General features: G+C 38.5%; 2 protein-coding genes across 3 annotated transcripts in view; one reads left to right on the top strand and one right to left on the bottom strand.

The window, feature by feature from the left end:
• Positions 1-3,597, top strand: part of LOC133525590 (connectin-like) — a 130,960-nt gene extending 127,363 nt beyond the window's left edge. For both annotated transcript variants that reach the window (XM_061861897.1, XM_061861896.1), the window contains exons 3-4: positions 1,421-2,459; positions 2,949-3,597. In XM_061861897.1, coding sequence (XP_061717881.1) covers positions 1,430-2,459; positions 2,949-3,445 — 1,527 coding nt within the window. In that variant the 5' untranslated portion in view covers positions 1,421-1,429 and the 3' untranslated portion in view covers positions 3,446-3,597. The remainder of the gene's footprint in view (positions 1-1,420; positions 2,460-2,948) is intronic.
• Positions 3,598-11,997: 8,400 nt separating this feature from the next.
• LOC133525591 (uncharacterized) lies at positions 11,998-15,110 on the bottom strand. Its single transcript, XM_061861898.1, has one exon. It carries the CDS (start codon positions 14,354-14,356, stop codon positions 12,131-12,133), a length of 2,226 nt encoding a protein of 741 aa, XP_061717882.1. The 5' UTR covers positions 14,357-15,110; the 3' UTR covers positions 11,998-12,130.
• Positions 15,111-19,076: the final 3,966 nt, after the last annotated feature.

Below are 19,076 nucleotides of genomic sequence, written 5' to 3' on the forward strand. Positions count from 1 at the left end.
ATTATGTATCTGCTTTATTTTTCATTTATTTATACGCATAAATCTAGTTGGGCCAAAAATTAAACTAGTTTGTTTATCTTGATCAACTGCTATAAAGAAACAGATACGTCGTCACAAAAATTCAATATAGAAATGTCCGCCGTACCTTTAAAAATTCATTACATTTTTGTTAATAAGAAAGCCAAGAAGTCCTCAAATATTCATGGCGTGGGTCCGCGGCCTCTCGTGTTAACTTGGACCCGAAACATTAGATGGTTTCATTAAAGAAAGGTTCATTACACCTGCCCCTATTTATTAAGGTTTCTTAAGGAACTCACCTTTTTTTAATCAAAGATTTGGCGAAGAACGTGCTCGGCCGTGTTTATTTGAGGGCTACGAAAACATGTGCCTTGCGGATTTGCTCGACGCCGACTATGGCTAGAAACTAATAATAACTATACATAGGAATATCGTTGTTGAGAAATGCTTCAATGGCTAGAAAAAAGCGCGAAAGAGTCAATTGCATTCCGCATTATGTTCTATGATCACGTGGTGGTACGTGATCTAAATTTAAGTATAATATACATATAAAAACCAAAGTGACTTTTTAGAAACTATATATTTTGCTCAGCATATACATAATAAACACATATTCAATCTCTTCTACAGTAATAAGAAATATTATAACGAACAAAGCTGTCCCTGTGAAATTGTGTGTGAAAAGCAAATAATTTATTTATGCCTGGCCTAGGGGAATAAAAAAATTGCTGCAGTTTTTCTCAAAACATTGTTCGTTGTAACTCATTACTGAAACTGAATATACATTATTTATGAAAGAGCCTTCAAAAAGAGAGCACACAAATTTGGTTTTTTACCTTTAATTTTTACTCCACACGTGTTTTAAATTCAGAATGTGCTCTTAATATTTAAATGTAAGTTAATTTATGAAAATGCTACAACTACTTTGGACGTAATTTAAACAGTCACATTGCCTAATGTATGTTTTTTAAAGGATAAATATATGTATTACTTTATAACTACCTATTTAGCTGTAAAGTAATACATATATTTATCCTTTAAAAATAAATCTACCTACTCGATTGTTAACATTTACTTTAACCTCGTTATATTATTTGAATTTAAACACAATATCGCCTAACTTATAAGTTATAATTTTATTACGTTGCTGGAGTATGCTTTTAAATTATTCCTAAAGTATATTATCCGTGATTGTTAATACTCCTACAAAGTTTATACCCTATCATCATAAGTAAATTATTACTTTGGATGCTCCGTGACTTAGGTAACTTCCTGTTCACACCAAACTATCCTAAAATAAACATCCCTGTTTGTAAACTTAATGTTACCTTTTACTGTTCACCATTAACCCGGTCCGTCCAAACTTTCTACTAAAACACTGACCTAATTCCATTTGTTCTAGGCAAAAGGTATGCGGGCTCGGACGGTCCCCGCTACCTTGCTAGTGCTGCTCATCGCAATAGACACGCTGCATGCCAACCGGCGAAAACAAAAAGAAAAATACGTGCCGACAACCATCAACATATGTGACATCAGCGACCGAGACTCCAAAGTACACTGCTACTGCGAACACAGCCAAGAAATCAATGAAGCACTAAAAACAGAATGCTGGGTTTTCAACGGCGGTATACAGAAATCAGACCCGCTATGGACGAGCTTCTCTTCCCAGTCAAATATAGAAACCCTAGCATTCAACGTCCGGGCAGACGGCGGATTAGATTTCGTCCCTTCAAAAGTACTAAGATACTTGAGAAGATTGAAGCATTTCAGCATTAAGTACAGCTCAATACCAAAAATAGACACAAACACATTCATGAATTTAACCTCAGTACAGGAGATGACGCTGACAAAAAACCAGATCATTGTTATAAATAAACATGCGTTCAACAATCTCCCTAACTTGACCGTGCTAACGCTCGACGAAAACAAAATAAAAGAATTGGTGACGGAGACTTTTTATGAACTCCCAGTGTTGCAAAAACTGTATCTAACTAATAATAGTATAAGTGTAATACAAGATGGCGCATTCAGACATCTTGTTAACTTAGCCGAGTTAGAGTTGGATAGGAATAATATAGTAACTCTTAAGAAAGAGTGTTTTGATGGTCTGGCCAATCTGAAGCGGCTCGATTTGAGGAAAAACAAATTAGCCGTTCTCGAGTCATTCACTTTCACTGAACTGTGGAATCTTCAGGAATTGCTTTTAGACTATAATGAAATTTATATTTTGGCGCAGAGGACTTTTGATGGATTGTCTTTGTTAAAGAAATTAAGTTTAAGTCATAACAAGCTAGTGACTCTCGCTGGAGGTCTCTTTGAGGGAGTGCGAGGGTTATCCGCCCTTGATTTAAGACACAACAAACTACAGAGATTCACGATGGACAACCTACGACCGATATATGATAACCTGAAAAATCAAAACAGCTACATCAACCTAGATGGTACGTATATTTGACCTATATTTATCCAACAAAGAGGAAACTTTGACCAACAATAACCAAATTAACCATAATCGATTTTAATCTGCTAAAGTCGTAAGCTAATTACATAAACCAATCAGAAGAGTTAATATCAAAGCTGCTAGGGTAATCGATAAGCGGCGTCCGTCTTCATTAACTGTATAATTTGTAAAATTATAAAATTGGTTAAGTAATAATGTTAACTTGGATTATACAAAGTTTTTTTCTCTTACCCGTTAACAAAATCTGTACAGCAGACTCACTATGTGTCCAGGCCAAAAGCGCGAAAAAAAAAACTGTTTTATACATTTCAGCCAATCTAATGTCGAAATCGTCACTTAACAAATTCGCGATTTTGAGCTGATTTCATAGTAAAAAGTTGTTAACTATAATTAAAATTTTCACTTCAAGGAACAGGTACCTAAGGCAAAATAGTTTAACATCCTAAAAACACAGTTTTATTTGTTACAGGGAATGATTTCAACTGCGATTGCCACCTGGCCTGGATGCACAAGCTCCGACATGAAGCAAGCAGCATCAAAGTACGGACCTCCCTAGAAAAATTCGTCTGCAAATTCAGTTCTAATCCCTCCCTCAACGCGCACTTCGCTTACTTCGAATCAAACTCCATAAACTCAAACATTTTACCCGAGAACGATGACAAAAGTCAAATAAAAGATTACTCCGACGAGCCGGATGAATTTTTTCACGAGGAAATCGATGACAATGATGAACCTAAATTGACGAAGGGTGAGAACGAGAGGACGTTACTACAGATACCAGTGGAGTTACTGCCGTGCCCGCAGGACGTGAAGAGCGTCACAGATAGAACATACACGTATCCGTCTCAGAACGAGGCCAAAGACTACAGAAACCTCATTCAACCATCGACGGCGAGCGCGTCGCAACTTATATTAAATTTCGCCCTCCCCGCGCTACCCGTTCTTATGTTATTTAGATACGGCTAAAGGGTAATGAAAATTTGCCGTATTTCTAATGTTTTGGACCAGTCACTTTGTAAAGTAAAAGAGAAGTTAGCGTTTCTATAAATTACGGTTTATACTTGTTCTGTCGACATCATTTCATTTGTATTCTTCCATTTGAATCGTTTTGAAAGGAACTGTAACTGATATTATCAATAGAAAACACCAATTCTTCTATTAACTTCAATTTAATGCACATATTACAACATCGTTATTAAAATTATAAGCGCATGCACATCGCATCGTATCTCTTCTTTTTAGTTCTCCATAGATTCTAAAAACGTAGGGAACCACAGACACATCTAAAAGGGCTCTACACCTCGAACAGATTCTAGACAAAAGGGCTCCACATTACACAGTTTCATAACATCCTCCCACAGGCAAGGAAAATGGGAAACTCAATACTACTTAATAATTGGCATACATCGTGTAACAACTACGTACAAAATTGTTTACAAAAAAAACTTCTATAATCGACATATAAGTATCCCAAACGGACAATAGAGCACTAATCTTGGTTCGAAACGATTGGCACATAATACAAAACATAGAAAAGTAACAATTTTGAATATAATTAATTTAAATACCTTTGAGGTATTTTTATAACGCGGCCTCTTCGCGTTTCGACAGGGATAGAATTAGGGCTGTCATCAGAAATGGGTTCTGCTACATCCTGATTGACGCCCGGCTCACTAATAAGAGCCAACTTACCTGTGTGCAGTTTTTCTTTTAAGGAGTCAGCTGATAGCTCGAGGGGGTAAAGCTTTTGACAAGCTCTTACCTTAGCTCCTGTAGCAGTCCTTACCTTAGCAACCCGAGTGAATCCATCATTCCCTACATAGACTTTCTCTATTACTCCAATCGGCCAATGAAGTCTGGTCATGTCCGTCTCGATCAGCACAACATCCCCTACTTGAGGCTCCTTGACGTCATTCCTGTAATTCTTACTTGACAGTAGCGACAAATACTCAGTCTTAAAACGTTGTCTGAAATCTTGTCTAAGCTTCTGTAAGTACTGGTACCTTTGACCGAGATTCTCGGCATCAATCTTATCGAGGTCAGCAGTATCATTATTACTTAAGCCTTGAAGAAACATTTGAGGAGTTAGCGGTCTCAATGAGTCATCTTCTGTCTCTATGTATGTTATTGGACGGCTGTTGATGGTAGATTCACAATCACATATTATTGTAGATAATTCTATCCAATTTACTGACGCTTTACCCAAGATTCTTCGTAGCATTTCTTTTACTACACGAATTATCCGTTCCCACCATCCTCCCCACCACGGAGACCCTGGTGGTATAAATTTCCACTGAATGCTTTCTGAGGCAGTGGTACTTTCTACTTTAGCCCAGTCTACATTATGGAGTAAATTTGCTGTGCCTTGAAAATTGGTCCCATTATCTGTCCAAATCACACTTACTCTTCCTCTCCTTGCTAGAAATCTTCTTAGTGCCATAATGAAGCTAGCCGTAGACAGTGATTCTACCAATTCAAGGTGTATTGCTCGGTACGTGGCACATGTAAATAGCACAATCCAGCATTTTTGTTTGTCGATGAGGTACAGAGGTCCCGCTAGATCGATTCCGGTTACTTGAAACGCTGACGTAGCTTCTGTTCGATCCGTAGGTAGTGGGGCTTCTGGTACACTGTAACTTTTACATTTGTATCTTTTACATATAATGCACTGTGCTACAATTTTCTTAGACAGACGTCTTATATTTAAAATCCAATAGGTATTTCTTAAATCTGTCATCATTGTTAAAGTACCTGCATGATTCAGCTTCAGGTGTCTGTATAAAACTAATCTTTGTACTATTTCATTCTTTCCCGATAATAATATTGGGCAAATGAAGTTCTTACTCTCGTGAATGAAATCTAATCTTGTCTTTACTTTTATTATGCCATTTTCATCTACTTCGGTGCACAATTTTCTTGGTATGTTAGCTTTATCTTCAAAACTTTCTTTCTGTACCAACCTTATCAAGACTTGTTCAGCATATCTATATTCCTCATTACCTATATCTTTTTTTCTTGAAGAAAATTGACGTCTTATTGTAGGATTCATTCTTAATAGCCATGCAACTAGTCTGACTATTTTGTTGTACTTTGAAAAATACATCAATCTCTTACTAAAAGGTAGTGTGTTTGTGTCGACATTTATTACTGTTCTCTTTATTTCTTCATCACATACAGCTTTCTCGTCAATAGGGATGTCATTGATGTTTGATTTTGGCCACTTATCTTTTTCTAGTTTAAGCCATTGGGGGCCTTCCCACCAGTGACTTTCCAGCAGCGTTTTTGCATCACAGCCGCGAGATGGCAGGTCAGCAGGGTTGGCGTTTCCAGGTAAGTGGTACCAATCTTCCTTTTTCGTGTTCTTGCAGATTTCTGTGACCCGGTTACTGACAAAAGGTTTCCAAGATTTTTGTCTTTTCAGCCATGCCCATGCCACAGCCGAATCAGTCCAACAAAAAACTTCATAGTATTTACATAGAGTTAGTAGACCAGAATTTACAACTTCTGTGAACAGTCTCGAAGCAATTAGACAACCCATCAGTTCAGCTCTTGGTAGACTCATTTTTCTCTTGGTTGGTGTTACTCTACTCTTGGCTAGCACTAGCTGAACATTGACTTGATCACCAAGCCGCGTGCGTAGAAAAATGCATCCTGCATATGCATCTTTACTAGCATCACACATCACATGGACACTAGTCTCACATTCTTCAATTGGTGCACTAGTCAGACGTCTGGGAAATCGACATTGGTTAACATAGTGCAGTGTGTCTAACCATTCTTTGAACTCTTTTTCTAATGCTTCTGGAATTGGTTCATCCCATCCTGTATTGTTCATCCATGCTTTCTGTGTTATAAGTTTTGGTATCAGAGTGACTGGAGAGACCAATCCAAGTGGGTCGAATACTTGTTGGGTTATAGATAGCAGCTCTCTCTTAGTTATTTTGTCTTTGATTCCGTTTTTCAGGTTTACACTGCACTCTAAATCATCTTGAACAGTGTTCCATATCATACCTAAAACCGGAACAGTAATCGTATCGTCTATTCTTTTTGGAGCTGTTACCCATCCTCGCAGGTCGAATTTTCCCATGTTCATTATTTCTTTTGACTCGGCAATAAATTTGTTCATTTGGTCTTCAGTTTCCACACTTGTCACACAATTATCTACATAGAACGACTCTTTTAGTTTCTGTGCGGTTTCTTTGTAGTTCTCAGGGCATTTCTCTAAATGATAGTTAATTATGGCCGCTAAAATGAAAGGGCTGCATGTCAGACCAAAAACTACTCGTTGATGCCGATATGTTACTACATCTTTACACAGTTCTGTATTTTTCCACCAAAGAAACTTTAAATAATCTCTGTCTTCTTCCTTTATTGATATGTTTAAGAAGGCTTTTTTGATATCAGATGTGATTCCGTAAGCACTTTTCCTGAATAAGATCAATAACTTCGGGATGAACTCAATTAGATTTATACCTTTGTCCATGCAGTCATTCAGAGACCATCCATTTTGATCTTTCGTTGATGCATCATAAACTGGTCTCACTTTAGTGGTGTTGCTCGACATCTTTATAACAGGTCGGTGGGCTAGATAGTGGCCTTTTCCTTTATCATCATCTTTGACCTCTTCGATAATTCCTTCTTTTTCCCATTCTTGAAAAACCTCATCATAAGCCTGTAGATTTCCTGTTTTCATAAGCTTCTTTGATGTTATTTGAAGTCTCTTGAAGGCTTGGTCATAGTTCGGTTTTAAGTCTGGAGTGTCTTCTTTCCACAGCAGGTTCACTTCATATCTGCCTGTCTTGGTCTCTGAAATATTATCATTAAAACTTTTTAATATTTCTTCCTGCTCTCTCTTTTCTTGTGGGTCTTTAATTCCTAAGAGCTCTATGCTCCACAAGTCTGCAATATTATTTGTTTGTGAGAAACAGGTTTGAAGTACCATACAGCTATAAGCACTTAATGTAGGACCTTGTAGCGTCCAACCCAGTTTTGTTTTCATGGCAAACAAATTGTTTTCAAGATTAATTATTGTGCCCGTTATTACTGCACCCATATAATCCGATCCTAACAATATGCCAATGTCAACTATGTCATTTTCTATATCTGATAATTGTATGTTTAAATTGTGGAGTTTCTGCATAACTTTTTTATCCTCCACTTTAGGCAGAACCCCACAAAGAGCAGTGTTTTGAGCAAGGGCCTTTATAGTAATATCAAAGGAATTGTCTAATGAACTCACCTTTAATTCGTATTTGTTGTAGACATCAGGTTTTGTTTCTATTGCCCCAAACAATGTGTGTCCAAATTCCTCTCGACCTATTACCTTTAAGTTCAATTCTTCGGCTAGGCTTTCCTTGATATATGTCCGCTGCGCACCACCATCGAGAAGAATCCTCACCTTCTTTTTCTTGCCTCCGTGTTCAACCACTGCAACCAATGTCTGTAACAGAGTGGTTGTTCTATCCTGACACAAAGTGACATTTTCATTAGGTTTTTTGGATACTTCAATTTCTTTATTCTTTTGGCTATGCAAATCTGGACATAAAATGACTAAATGTCTTCTTTTACATGCTATACATTTTAAAAATGCTCTACACTGTTTTGCCATATGACCCCGTTTTAGACATATATAACATCCACCTTTCTTTTTAATTAATTCTTTTTTCTCATCTAAAGTCAAATCTCCTCCCTTACCACACTCATTCACTGTATGATTCTCCTTGTCACAAAAATAACAACATTCCTTACCTCTTTCCTTTATTACCTTTGTTGTAAGGCACGTTGCTGTTGGTTGAATGTCTGGTCTGCAGCTGTGTGACACTGACTTGGGAAGCTGACTAGAACTAAATTCAGATCTGGCAAGCCTAATCCTCTCCTCTGCTTGTACTTCATTCTCAAGGAATTTTAACAACTGAGCCAATCGTTCCGAACCCTGATGTAACTGTGTACTTTGAGACTGCGCCCTACTGTATGCTAACAAAACTTGTTCAGGCATAGCCGATTCAATTAAAGGAAAAAGCATAGCATCATACCTATCTTTTGTTACTTTTAATGTTTCCAGCGCATGTAGGTATGTACTCACTTTATCATATAGGGTCCTTAAATCTAATACGAGTTCACCACGAACTTGTGCGAGCACCATATTTAGCAGTTCTCGGATATACACCTCTACTAACATTTCTTCTCGTCCATATCGATTCTTCAGCTGTTCAAGAGCCTTCGGGTAGTTGTCTGCGGAAGGCGGGAAGCTCTCCACCAAGGCACGGGCATTTGAGTCATCCTTCAAGCTCTGAAGTAAGTACTGGAACTTGTCCTCTTCTGTAATACTTCGGTCCTCATCTATCTTCTTAAATTGGCCCCAAAACTGGATCCATTTTTTGGGGTCATCGTCGAATTTCTTGATTTCTATTTTAGGGAGTTTGAAGTTTTTCTTGTTTTGTGGGACGGCCGGCACCGTAGGATTAGTCTCTTTTACGTCCGGCTTCAAAATGTGGTACTTTTGTTTGAAGTGCACGTATCTCGTAAGAAATTCTTCTGCTTCGTCCACTTCCTTGGTAAACTCTTCTTCATTGAAGTCTGTTTTCGTTGAATGTGTACTCTGTATGATTTCATCGAGTATTCTAAGTCGATTCATTTTCTCTGTCAAGTACAAGAAGTCAACTTCAACCGCGCTGACATCCTTCTCTATTATTTTCTGATCAAGCGTGGTTGCCGTTCTGTTAAATAGTCTTCTTATTTGTTTTCTTTCGCGGTCTGCCTTAAGTAATTCCGCCATTTTGTTACGCCATGCAGTGCACCCTTTGTTGTAACATGCGCCGTTCGGTTCTTTATTCCTACGGTCGCCACTTGTAACTGATATTATCAATAGAAAACACCAATTCTTCTATTAACTTCAATTTAATGCACATATTACAACATCGTTATTAAAATTATAAGCGCATGCACATCGCATCGTATCTCTTCTTTTTAGTTCTCCATAGATTCTAAAAACGTAGGGAACCACAGACACATCTAAAAGGGCTCTACACCTCGAACAGATTCTAGACAAAAGGGCTCCACATTACACAGTTTCATAACAGAACATTAAATTGTTTTGTGAGATCACTTTCTCGTTTGTTCGGAACTTCACGGGAATCTACATTTTAATGAAAATTTTGTAAGGAAATGTGATATAATTATAAGTAACGTAACTCTTAAAGATAAATGCTTAGGGCAAAACTTTAATGTACCTACTTTTCTAAAGAGAAACTTACATTTCGTAATGTAAATATAGTTGATAAGGGATTTGGCTTATTTTTCTTGTTAATAATATTATTGAAAATCTGTAAGATATATGTGGAGCGTTATAAATTATAATCCTTACCGTATTTCTTGTTAAACTTAATATGGTAATTATGAGATTAAAATTACGGTAATTAATAAGCAGCGGTAGGATAAAAAATACTAGTAGTTGTTATTTATTTTATACTTTTTGGTGAATTCTTCATGTTAAATTTATTCAGAAACTGACGCAAACGATTGTAAAAACCGATACAGTATACGGTTTGAATAAAGTGTCTAATATGAATCTTAATTTTGTGTAAATAAATTAGATATGCACCTTAATTCACTTAACAGTTTTTTCAATAAGGACAGTTATATTATAGTTGGAATTTTATAAGGTGTCCAAATGTTACTTAAGAGCTATTCCTACACTTCAGACATCTTAAAATAAATCCAACTATAAGTACAGAATTTAGTGAACAAACCATTAATTAACCTATAATATGTTTTCGCTACCTACTATGAATATTTTTAATGTTATGTTCCACACAAAGGGTACTTATGTATCTACTGCTTTTTGAGTATCTCGACGGGCTCAAGATGTAGAAGAATCATTGTCACGCTTGATTTAATATTGAATACTAAGAGCTCAAACTAAGTGCTTTCAGCAAAAATAATACTTGTTTCCTTTTCTGTTTCAATTACACTTGAGCCTTCCGCCTGCCGACCATCCTTGACCCGAACGGTATCGCTCGCAGCACATCGACAGGATGACACTCATGCCGTGTGCTGCGGATGACGCTTGTGTGGGACGCCACCTGCACTGACACGCTTGTGTCCTTGCTTCGCTTGTGTTGACACCTACCGCGGAGCAGAACAAAAGCCTCGGCAAGGGCTACATATTTGCACCGTTTGGTATAGAAATTATTGGACCGTGAGGCCCAGCGCAGAGTTCTTAAAGAGAGTTCCCAGCACCTTATAGATACCTCAGGTGACCAGAGGTCTTGCAGGTACATTCAGTTAGAGATTAAGGCCGGCAATCCAAAGAGCTAACTCAGCCATCCATCTTAGAATATACATTTTGTGGTTTTCATTATGTACAAGGTTTTTATGTCAAAATTGCAAAATATTCTGAACTTTACATGCACTAAATTTTAAGTCATAATATTAAACAATAACCTAATTGTCTTGACAATTGAACTAATTATTTATTTAATGATTAATTATTTTTTTAATGATTTGGCCAAACGGCTGGTTGACGTTACAGGGCACAAAAGAGCTGGCAGCTTCCTCGCTCAACGAATAAGCGTTGCGATTCAGCGAGGAAATGCTGCCAGTATCTTTGGCACTATGCCCCAGGGGCCCTCTTTAGATATAGATTTTTAGTTTTTAATTAGTTTAAGTATCTATTGTACTTTTATTCACATTTTATTATCGTTATTGCTAAATTGTGTTATTTAAATAAATTAACAGCTATTACATTCATTATTTATTTGTACATTTTATACTCCTTTTGTTCTTGATATTTAATGTAAACAACTCTAAGGTTGTGGTAAAGTATCAATCATAATTTGAAAAGAGATAAAAGTTATTGAAGAATATTTCCATTGAAAATTATAAGAAAATAGAATAAATGTAACCCACAAATTAAATTCCGTTGCACTTTAAGATAGTTAAGTCTGAATAGGTATTGTAAATATTATATTATCATTCGATATGGTAATGTTTGGATAAATGGTTTGGTTTTGTAAACAGATAATTTAAAATTATTTAATTAAAGATTGATGTTGGAAAAGTTTATTCTTTTATTTAACATTACCATTATTTTATTAATAAGAATAATAAGCGATGAAAATGGTGATCGTCCATTGAAGGGTTTTGATATTTTACTCAATATTCTAAGTGTCATATTAGAACACACCTATAAAATAATGTAACTCATGATTAAAAATAAATAAAATAATGCCCGGTGTCGCGCGTGGATCTGGCTAAGGTTCAGCTCGTAGCCTCTTGGAGCGGGTTCAGCAGCAATAATGTAACGACGCCTTTAGTTTTAAATACTTTTAATGACCAACTAGTACATTTGGTACAAAAACAGAATAAAGTAATTATGTATTAAAAAAAGGGCACGTATGCGTGCGTCTATTAATGAGGCGAATAGCGAATGCTTGGAGTGGGGTTCGGTTCCTCCGTGGCAACATCCTGGGCCAATCACAGGGGCTGTAAATGACGTGATATCGCCGCTGATTGGTTGCCGATGATGCGATATGTGTACGGTAGGCTGCGTAAGTTGCATCGGGTACGGTCTCCCACATAAGTTGCATTGACATACTCCCGGCCTTGGAAACTGGTGGTTTACAAAACGTGATAATGGGACTGATGACGTGGCTAACAGTCTGGCTGAAGAAGCGGACACAGTTTCGAGAAAGCGCGTCTCACAGTTCCTCCAGAAGGCATCCTTACGTCGGCCACTCTCGAGACGCCGTCCTTGCCTGGATACGTTTTGACGATTCGGCCTAAACTCCATTTTAGCGGGGGAGCATTGTCTTCCTTTATGACGACAAGCGTATTTTCTTTGAGGTCATCAGACTGAAACCTCCATTTTGATCGGGCTTGTAACTCCGTTACGTACTCTCGCGACCAACGACTCCAGAAATGCTGACGAAGCTGTTCGACTCTCTGGTAACGCGTTAACCGATGCTCAGGAACGTCGCTCAGGCTAGCGCACACAGGTGCGGTTAGCGGACGACCAATCAAGAAATGCCCTGGACTAAGCGGTAAAAAATCGTTGGGGTCAGATGACATAGGAGTAAGTGGTCTAGAATTAAGCAAGGCCTCAATCTCGGTCAAGGTCGTGCTTAATTGTTCGAACGTCAAATGTGCGTTGCCTACAACGCGTCGCAAATGGTATTTACAACTTTTAATACCTGCCTCGTATATCCCACCGAAATGACTGGCGTACGGCGGGTTCATGCGAAATTTAATTTTCTGAGACAAGGCGTACTCTTGTATATCGCCAGATATACTTGAAAGAAATTTTTCAAAATCGTTCATTAGTCCGACAAAGTTTTTTCCATTATCGCTTATTATTCCAACAGGTTTACCCCTACGCGATATAAAACGTTTTAATGCTAATAAGTAACCATCAGACGAGAGGTCACTGACCAGTTCTAAATGAATAGCGCGCGTTACTAAACATACGAATAAACAAATATATGATTTTATTAATTTCGCACCCCTACCTTTGCGATTCAAAACAAGCACTGGACCACCATAATCCACGCCGCAGTATATGAACGGATACCCTGGTTCCAATCGTTCGCGAGGCAGATTGCCCATGATAGGTGTCAATGTTTGACCTTGCATCCGTTTGCACGTGACACAATCATGAACAATCTTTCGTGCTAAATTTCTAGCTCCCACTGGCCACCAGGTTTCCTTTATAGTAAACAACAACAGCTGTGGCGCCGCGTGCAACAGTCGCTTATGTTCGAAACGAAATAATATCACGGCTAAATAATGTTTACACGAAATTAAAATAGGGTGTTTTTTCTCGTAACCAAATTGGCTAGCATTTTCTAAACGGCCGCCTACTCTTAACACATTCGTGTTGTCAAGAAATAAATTTAATTTAGTAAGGCTTGCACCGTGTTTGTTTGTTAACAGCTGTTTACGTGATAAGCAATTATGCACATCTCGGTATGACTCATACTGCGCCAGCCTGGCTAGCAACAGAACGGATTCATTCAACTCGTCTACACTTAATGACCCAGTTTTTTTGCTAAGTTTATTGCGCGCATTATAAATAAATCGCAAAACATACGCCGCGGTACGCTGTAAACGATTGAATTGAGAAAATCTATGGAAAGGAAAACATCCCTCATTGTCACGATTAGGTACACAAACAAGTGAAACATTCGCCTTTAGCTCGGGCAAATCGTCATTATTTTGGTTATTTTTTAAGTCAGAGTTAGGCTCGAAATTAATATCGCGAAGGAACTCTGGGCCTTGTCCCCAAAATGTAGAAGACCACAACGAATTTAACGGTCGAGATCGCGAGATCAAGTCAGCGGGGTTGTTTTCACTTCTTACGTGATGCCAGGGATGATTTTGCGTTAAATCGTGTATTTCGGTAACCCTATTTTGTACAAACGTTTTAAGTAAGTTAGGTGGCGTGCGTAACCAACCTAGGACAATTGTGGAATCGGACCAAAATACTACTTTGTTAAACCGACTGCGAAGTGAACTATCTATTTTTGCATATAGTCGTGCCGCTACTAGCGCCGCACATAATTCTAATTTTGGCAGGGTCACTGGTTTTATTGGGGTCACCTTCCCTTTTGCGCATAATAACCTGACTGTGACACTGTTATCATTATCGATAGCGCGAACATAAGCGCACGCTCCGTACGCGGTTATAGAACTATCACAAAAAATATGCAACTCTAAATGTTTAGGGTTGTCATTTAATACGTAACGCGGAATGCGAATTGACTTTAAATTCGAAAGATCAGCGACAAATCGTGTCCATGTTTTTGCGATGTCGTTCGGGACCGGGGTGTCCCAATCGGCCTTTAACATCCACAACCTCTGTAAAAGTACTTTCGCGATCATAATAGTTGGGCTAAGCAAGCCGAGAGGGTCGTAGACTTGAGACGAAACCGACAAGATAATGCGCTTTGTTATCGGCTTAGAATTTATTTCAAATCTAGTGTGATAAAACAATTCATCAGAGCGGTTGTACCATCCTAACCCTAACGTTTTATTTTGTACGTTTTCACCTAATGATAACTCTTTGGACGAGTCCGTCGATTCGGTAAATTCATCAAAATCGAAATTAAAAATCCATTTATGCAATGGAAAACATCCCGACTGCAAGACCTTGACGACCTTTGTGCAAATTTGTTTTAATTTATCCTGGTTAGGGTTGCCACAAATAAGGTCATCTACGTAAAAATCATTGTTAATTACGTTGGCTATTTCAGGGTCATCACACTCTAGCGCTAACTGCTTAAGGCACCTACAACTTAAAAACGGGGCGGAATTCGTGCCATAAGTCACAGTTTTTAATTTATATACTTGCAGTGGGTCAGACGGATTTTCCCGCCAAATAATTAATTGCAAGTCGCGTTGTTTCTTGTCAACCAATACCTGGCGGTATATTTTTTCGATATCCGCACACGCCACGTACTTGTTTTCCCTAAAGCGCAATAGTATGGATAACAAATCGCCCTGTATCGCGGGGCCTACTAATTGCAAATCATTAAGTGAATATCCCGACGTGGACGCACAACTACAGTCAAAAACAACCCTTAATCGTGTAGTTTTGGCGTTTTCACGAAAAACGCCATGATGTGGCGTAAAGTAGTGTGGCGTACCATACGAATTATTCCATTCGCAATATTCCTTAATGAAGTCGCTATACATTTTTTTATAATTCGGATAACGTTCTAACCGTTTCTCTAATGCGAAGAATCTATGTTCGGCTTGTTTGCGCGTATCGCCTAAAATCTCAGGTGACTGTTTGAACGGAATGCATACACAGAACCTACCGTCGTCGAGCCGTTTTGTGGTCTGCATAAACAAATCCTCACAGATACGTTCTTCCTCACTGCGCGATTCATTAACCCGTTGACTTATCGGCGCGTCTTCGAGTTCCCAAAATTTACGTAACTGCTCGTCTATAGAAACTTGCATGTCTATAGTTTGCATGAAATTACATACAACGTTAGGTTTTGTTGTATTTTTGCGCGTATTATAAGAATTATATGTACGCCCGGATACGAACCAGCCCAAATGCGAATTTTGCATAACCGCTCCGTTACCTAGGCGAATAATACCTTCTTGAATCACGTCCCAATATATATCTGCCCCTATTATAAGGTCTATCGGTTTTTTTTCATAAAAATTGGGATCCGCGAGCACGATTCCGTCCGGTATAACGAATTGTTCTTTGCGCATATTAAGGTATGGCCGCGGGGGGGTTACGCGTGGTAATACTAAACACTTAATGCGAGTAGAATAAGTGCTAGTTAAGGATTTAATGCCAATATCACAAAATCGCGTGTGCTGTGAGACCGGCACCTCCCCGACGCCAAACAAGCTTCGTGTGGACTGTATAACGCGCGTATTTAATTTATCGCATAATGATTGAGATATAATGCACCGCTCGCTTCCATTGTCGAGAAGCGCGCATGCCTTCGTAATTTTACCTAAATCATCGACTATTTCAATGATAGCGGTTGTCAACAAAACCGGTTCATCGAATGATGCCTGTGCGCATTGGACATCTGTGTTTAAATCAGCCACCTGACCGTTGTCAATGTGTGCGTGATTTGTTATGGAATAATTGCTGGATTTAGCAGTGGAAATATGGGGCTCATTAGGTTTATTTTGGCTTGCATTCGACATGCCGGTACAACTGTTTGTACTGATAACATTAACTTCATCGCGATGAATAATGGAGTTATGTTTTTTGTCGCATTTCCTACAAGGCCCATACCTACACGCATCAGCTGTATGACCAGTTCGCAGACAATTTTCACAAAGGTTTTTATCCCGTACTAATTGCAATCGATCCTGCATTTTCAAATCCAGAAACGACTGGCATGAATATAAAGGATGTTTCTCACTACACATCGGACATAATTTAAATTGTTTTTTAAAAGGTGTTTTCACCTGCGGTTTTTCCGTCGCGACATTGCAATGCAACTTTGGTGTATAATTACTGTTTGTATACTTTTTGTTGTCTTGCGAATTGGCCTTACTGTGCGTTACAATTAAAGTTTCAAGCATGTCTGCCCTGCCTCTTAAAAATGTTAATAAATCGTCAATAGTTAATTTTGACTCAGTTGAATCGGCCGACAAAGAACCTTTATGCTGCTCCCACTCTCGCTCAGTGGTGGAATCTAATTTAGAAACGATCATATAAATAAGTAAAGTGTCCCACGAGTCTACAGGCTCCTTTAGGGCTTTAAGAGCGCGTATATTTTTTAACACGTTATCTATAAGTTTCCTTAGCAACACCGGTGATTCTTTTTGCAGCGTTTGCATTGAAAATAAGGCCTTTACATGATTATGAACAAGTAAGCGGCTATTATTATACCTATTCAATAACAACTCCCATGCGATATTGTAATTGTCGGTTGAAAATTCAAGTGAGTCTATAACTAACTGCGCGCTTCCCGTAAGTGACGATTTGAGATAGTAAAATTTTTGAATGTCTGAAATTTCTCGCGAGTTGTGTACTAACGACGAAAATGTATCTCGAAAGGTAATCCAGTGTTCATGAGAACCGTCAAAGCTAGGCAAAGAAATGGTAGGTAATTTCACCGATTTTAATGCAATCGCGGACTTTTCGGATTCGATTTTAACCTCGTCCTTTACCAATTTCTCAGCTTGGGCCATTATACTATAATATTCGGCTTCAAACTCGTCTCGCGCGTCGAGTTGAGCGTCCAGTTCGGTTTCGGGAAGAACATCTTCAATTTTTGACTGAATATTATTAAATTCGGTATATAAACCCGTAGCGCCCTGAGTGCGAAGCCTAACTTCGGCCATTTGATTAATGGATAAACCTTGGTCGAACGTTTCTATATATTTAATAAATTTTGTGAGTCTACCTTTAACAGAACCTCTCTTTTTAATAAGATCTTTTAACAACTTTTCTTCCGCCATGTCGGTAGGATGTAAGAAGCGAGGTACTTACAGTTATCCGGATTAGGCACTAAGCTCCCTGCAACTGCTAACGATGCAGCTGCCGGCCTGGCGACCTTTTGCGTGTAGGCAGATCACAAAGACGCCACGTTACAACCACTGGAATTAAAATATGAACACGTATATCACAACTGAAATGAGACAGGGTCGCTATTCTTGATTGGTTCGCCTCACCAAAGCACTGAGTAGCTGCCGATGGCTATCTTTGCCGATTGCGTTACTCTTGCCAAGTATCCTTTGTAGCCACGTTGCTGGTTGCATCCGAGGTCGAAGGTCCAAACTTTATGTCGCGCGTGGATCTGGCTAAGGTTCAGCTCGTAGCCTCTTGGAGCGGGTTCAGCAGCAATAATGTAACGACGCCTTTAGTTTTAAATACTTTTAATAACCAACTAGTACATTTGGTACAAAAACAGAATAAAGTAATTATGTATTAAAAAAAGGGCACGTATGCGTGCGTCTATTAATGAGGCGAATAGCGAATGCTTGGAGTGGGGTTCGGTTCCTCCGTGGCAACATCCTGGGCCAATCACAGGGGCTGTAAATGACGTGATATCGCCGCTGATTGGTTGCCGATGATGCGATATGTGTACGGTAGGCTGCGTAAGTTGCATCGGGTACGGTCTCCCACATAAGTTGCATTGACACCCGGACATCTTTGCAAATTACAATAGCCCAGTCTCATTGTCCACCAATACTTCAATTTATAGACCGTTTTACTGGTCACTTTTTCTACAATAGTCCCAATGCCCGCTGCGACCGTTCATAGGTGTCTATTGTGGCGTCTGTGATTTTGTTCCAGCAGGCATTCTACATGACATTAAAGCTTTCTAAGGGGCTCCTACGTGTTCAACCTGTATCCCCACGAAAGCGTATCAAATATCGGGATTTATAGGCCCTTGAAATCCAAGAATAAAATAACAAAGTCATGAGTAATAATAAAAATAAAAACACAAGACATGTAAGAGCTGCCACAGACAGACACAGACACAACTATGGCAGTCAAATTGAAAACACCCCGGTTTTTGCGTCGAATGTTAAAAACTAACTCCTAAAACAAATGTACCCGGTACTTTGCAAGAACTTTAATAAATGCCCAAAAAACAATTTCCGAACAATTACTGTCTTTTCGTTTTTCCACTCTCAGGTACTCTTTATATTTTTTCGCAAAAGATTTACCAATGAAGAGCGCACGTAGGTACCAAATTCTATTTTAAATTTTGTATTAGGAAATGGATTGTTCACAACGTCCACGCTTACAAAATCTTAACAAAAGTCCAATTTAAAGTCTATCTGCTGCAGAGGATTTAATTTCAAATGAAAGTCTGAAAAACACGACGCTTTAAAGAAAGATTGGACAAGTAATATTACAGCTCAAAGCAAACCCGACGCTAAAAAAACAGTGAAAGCTGTGTCAAAGCTTTGGTAAGTATTATTATCACCGTACGGACACGAAACGATTAGGTACTTCAACTTAGCTTTATAGGTTGACTTTATTTGCGAACACTAAAATGTTACAGACTTAAGAATTTAACGTACAAAATTACGCTTTTGGTCGTACTAAAACTCTTAAATGTTTACATTTTATACTTCTATTTCTTCTTATATTTCTTTCTTCAGT

Source organism: Cydia pomonella, chromosome 15, assembly GCF_033807575.1.
Source record: "Cydia pomonella isolate Wapato2018A chromosome 15, ilCydPomo1, whole genome shotgun sequence".
Lineage (NCBI taxonomy): Eukaryota > Metazoa > Arthropoda > Insecta > Lepidoptera > Tortricidae > Cydia > Cydia pomonella.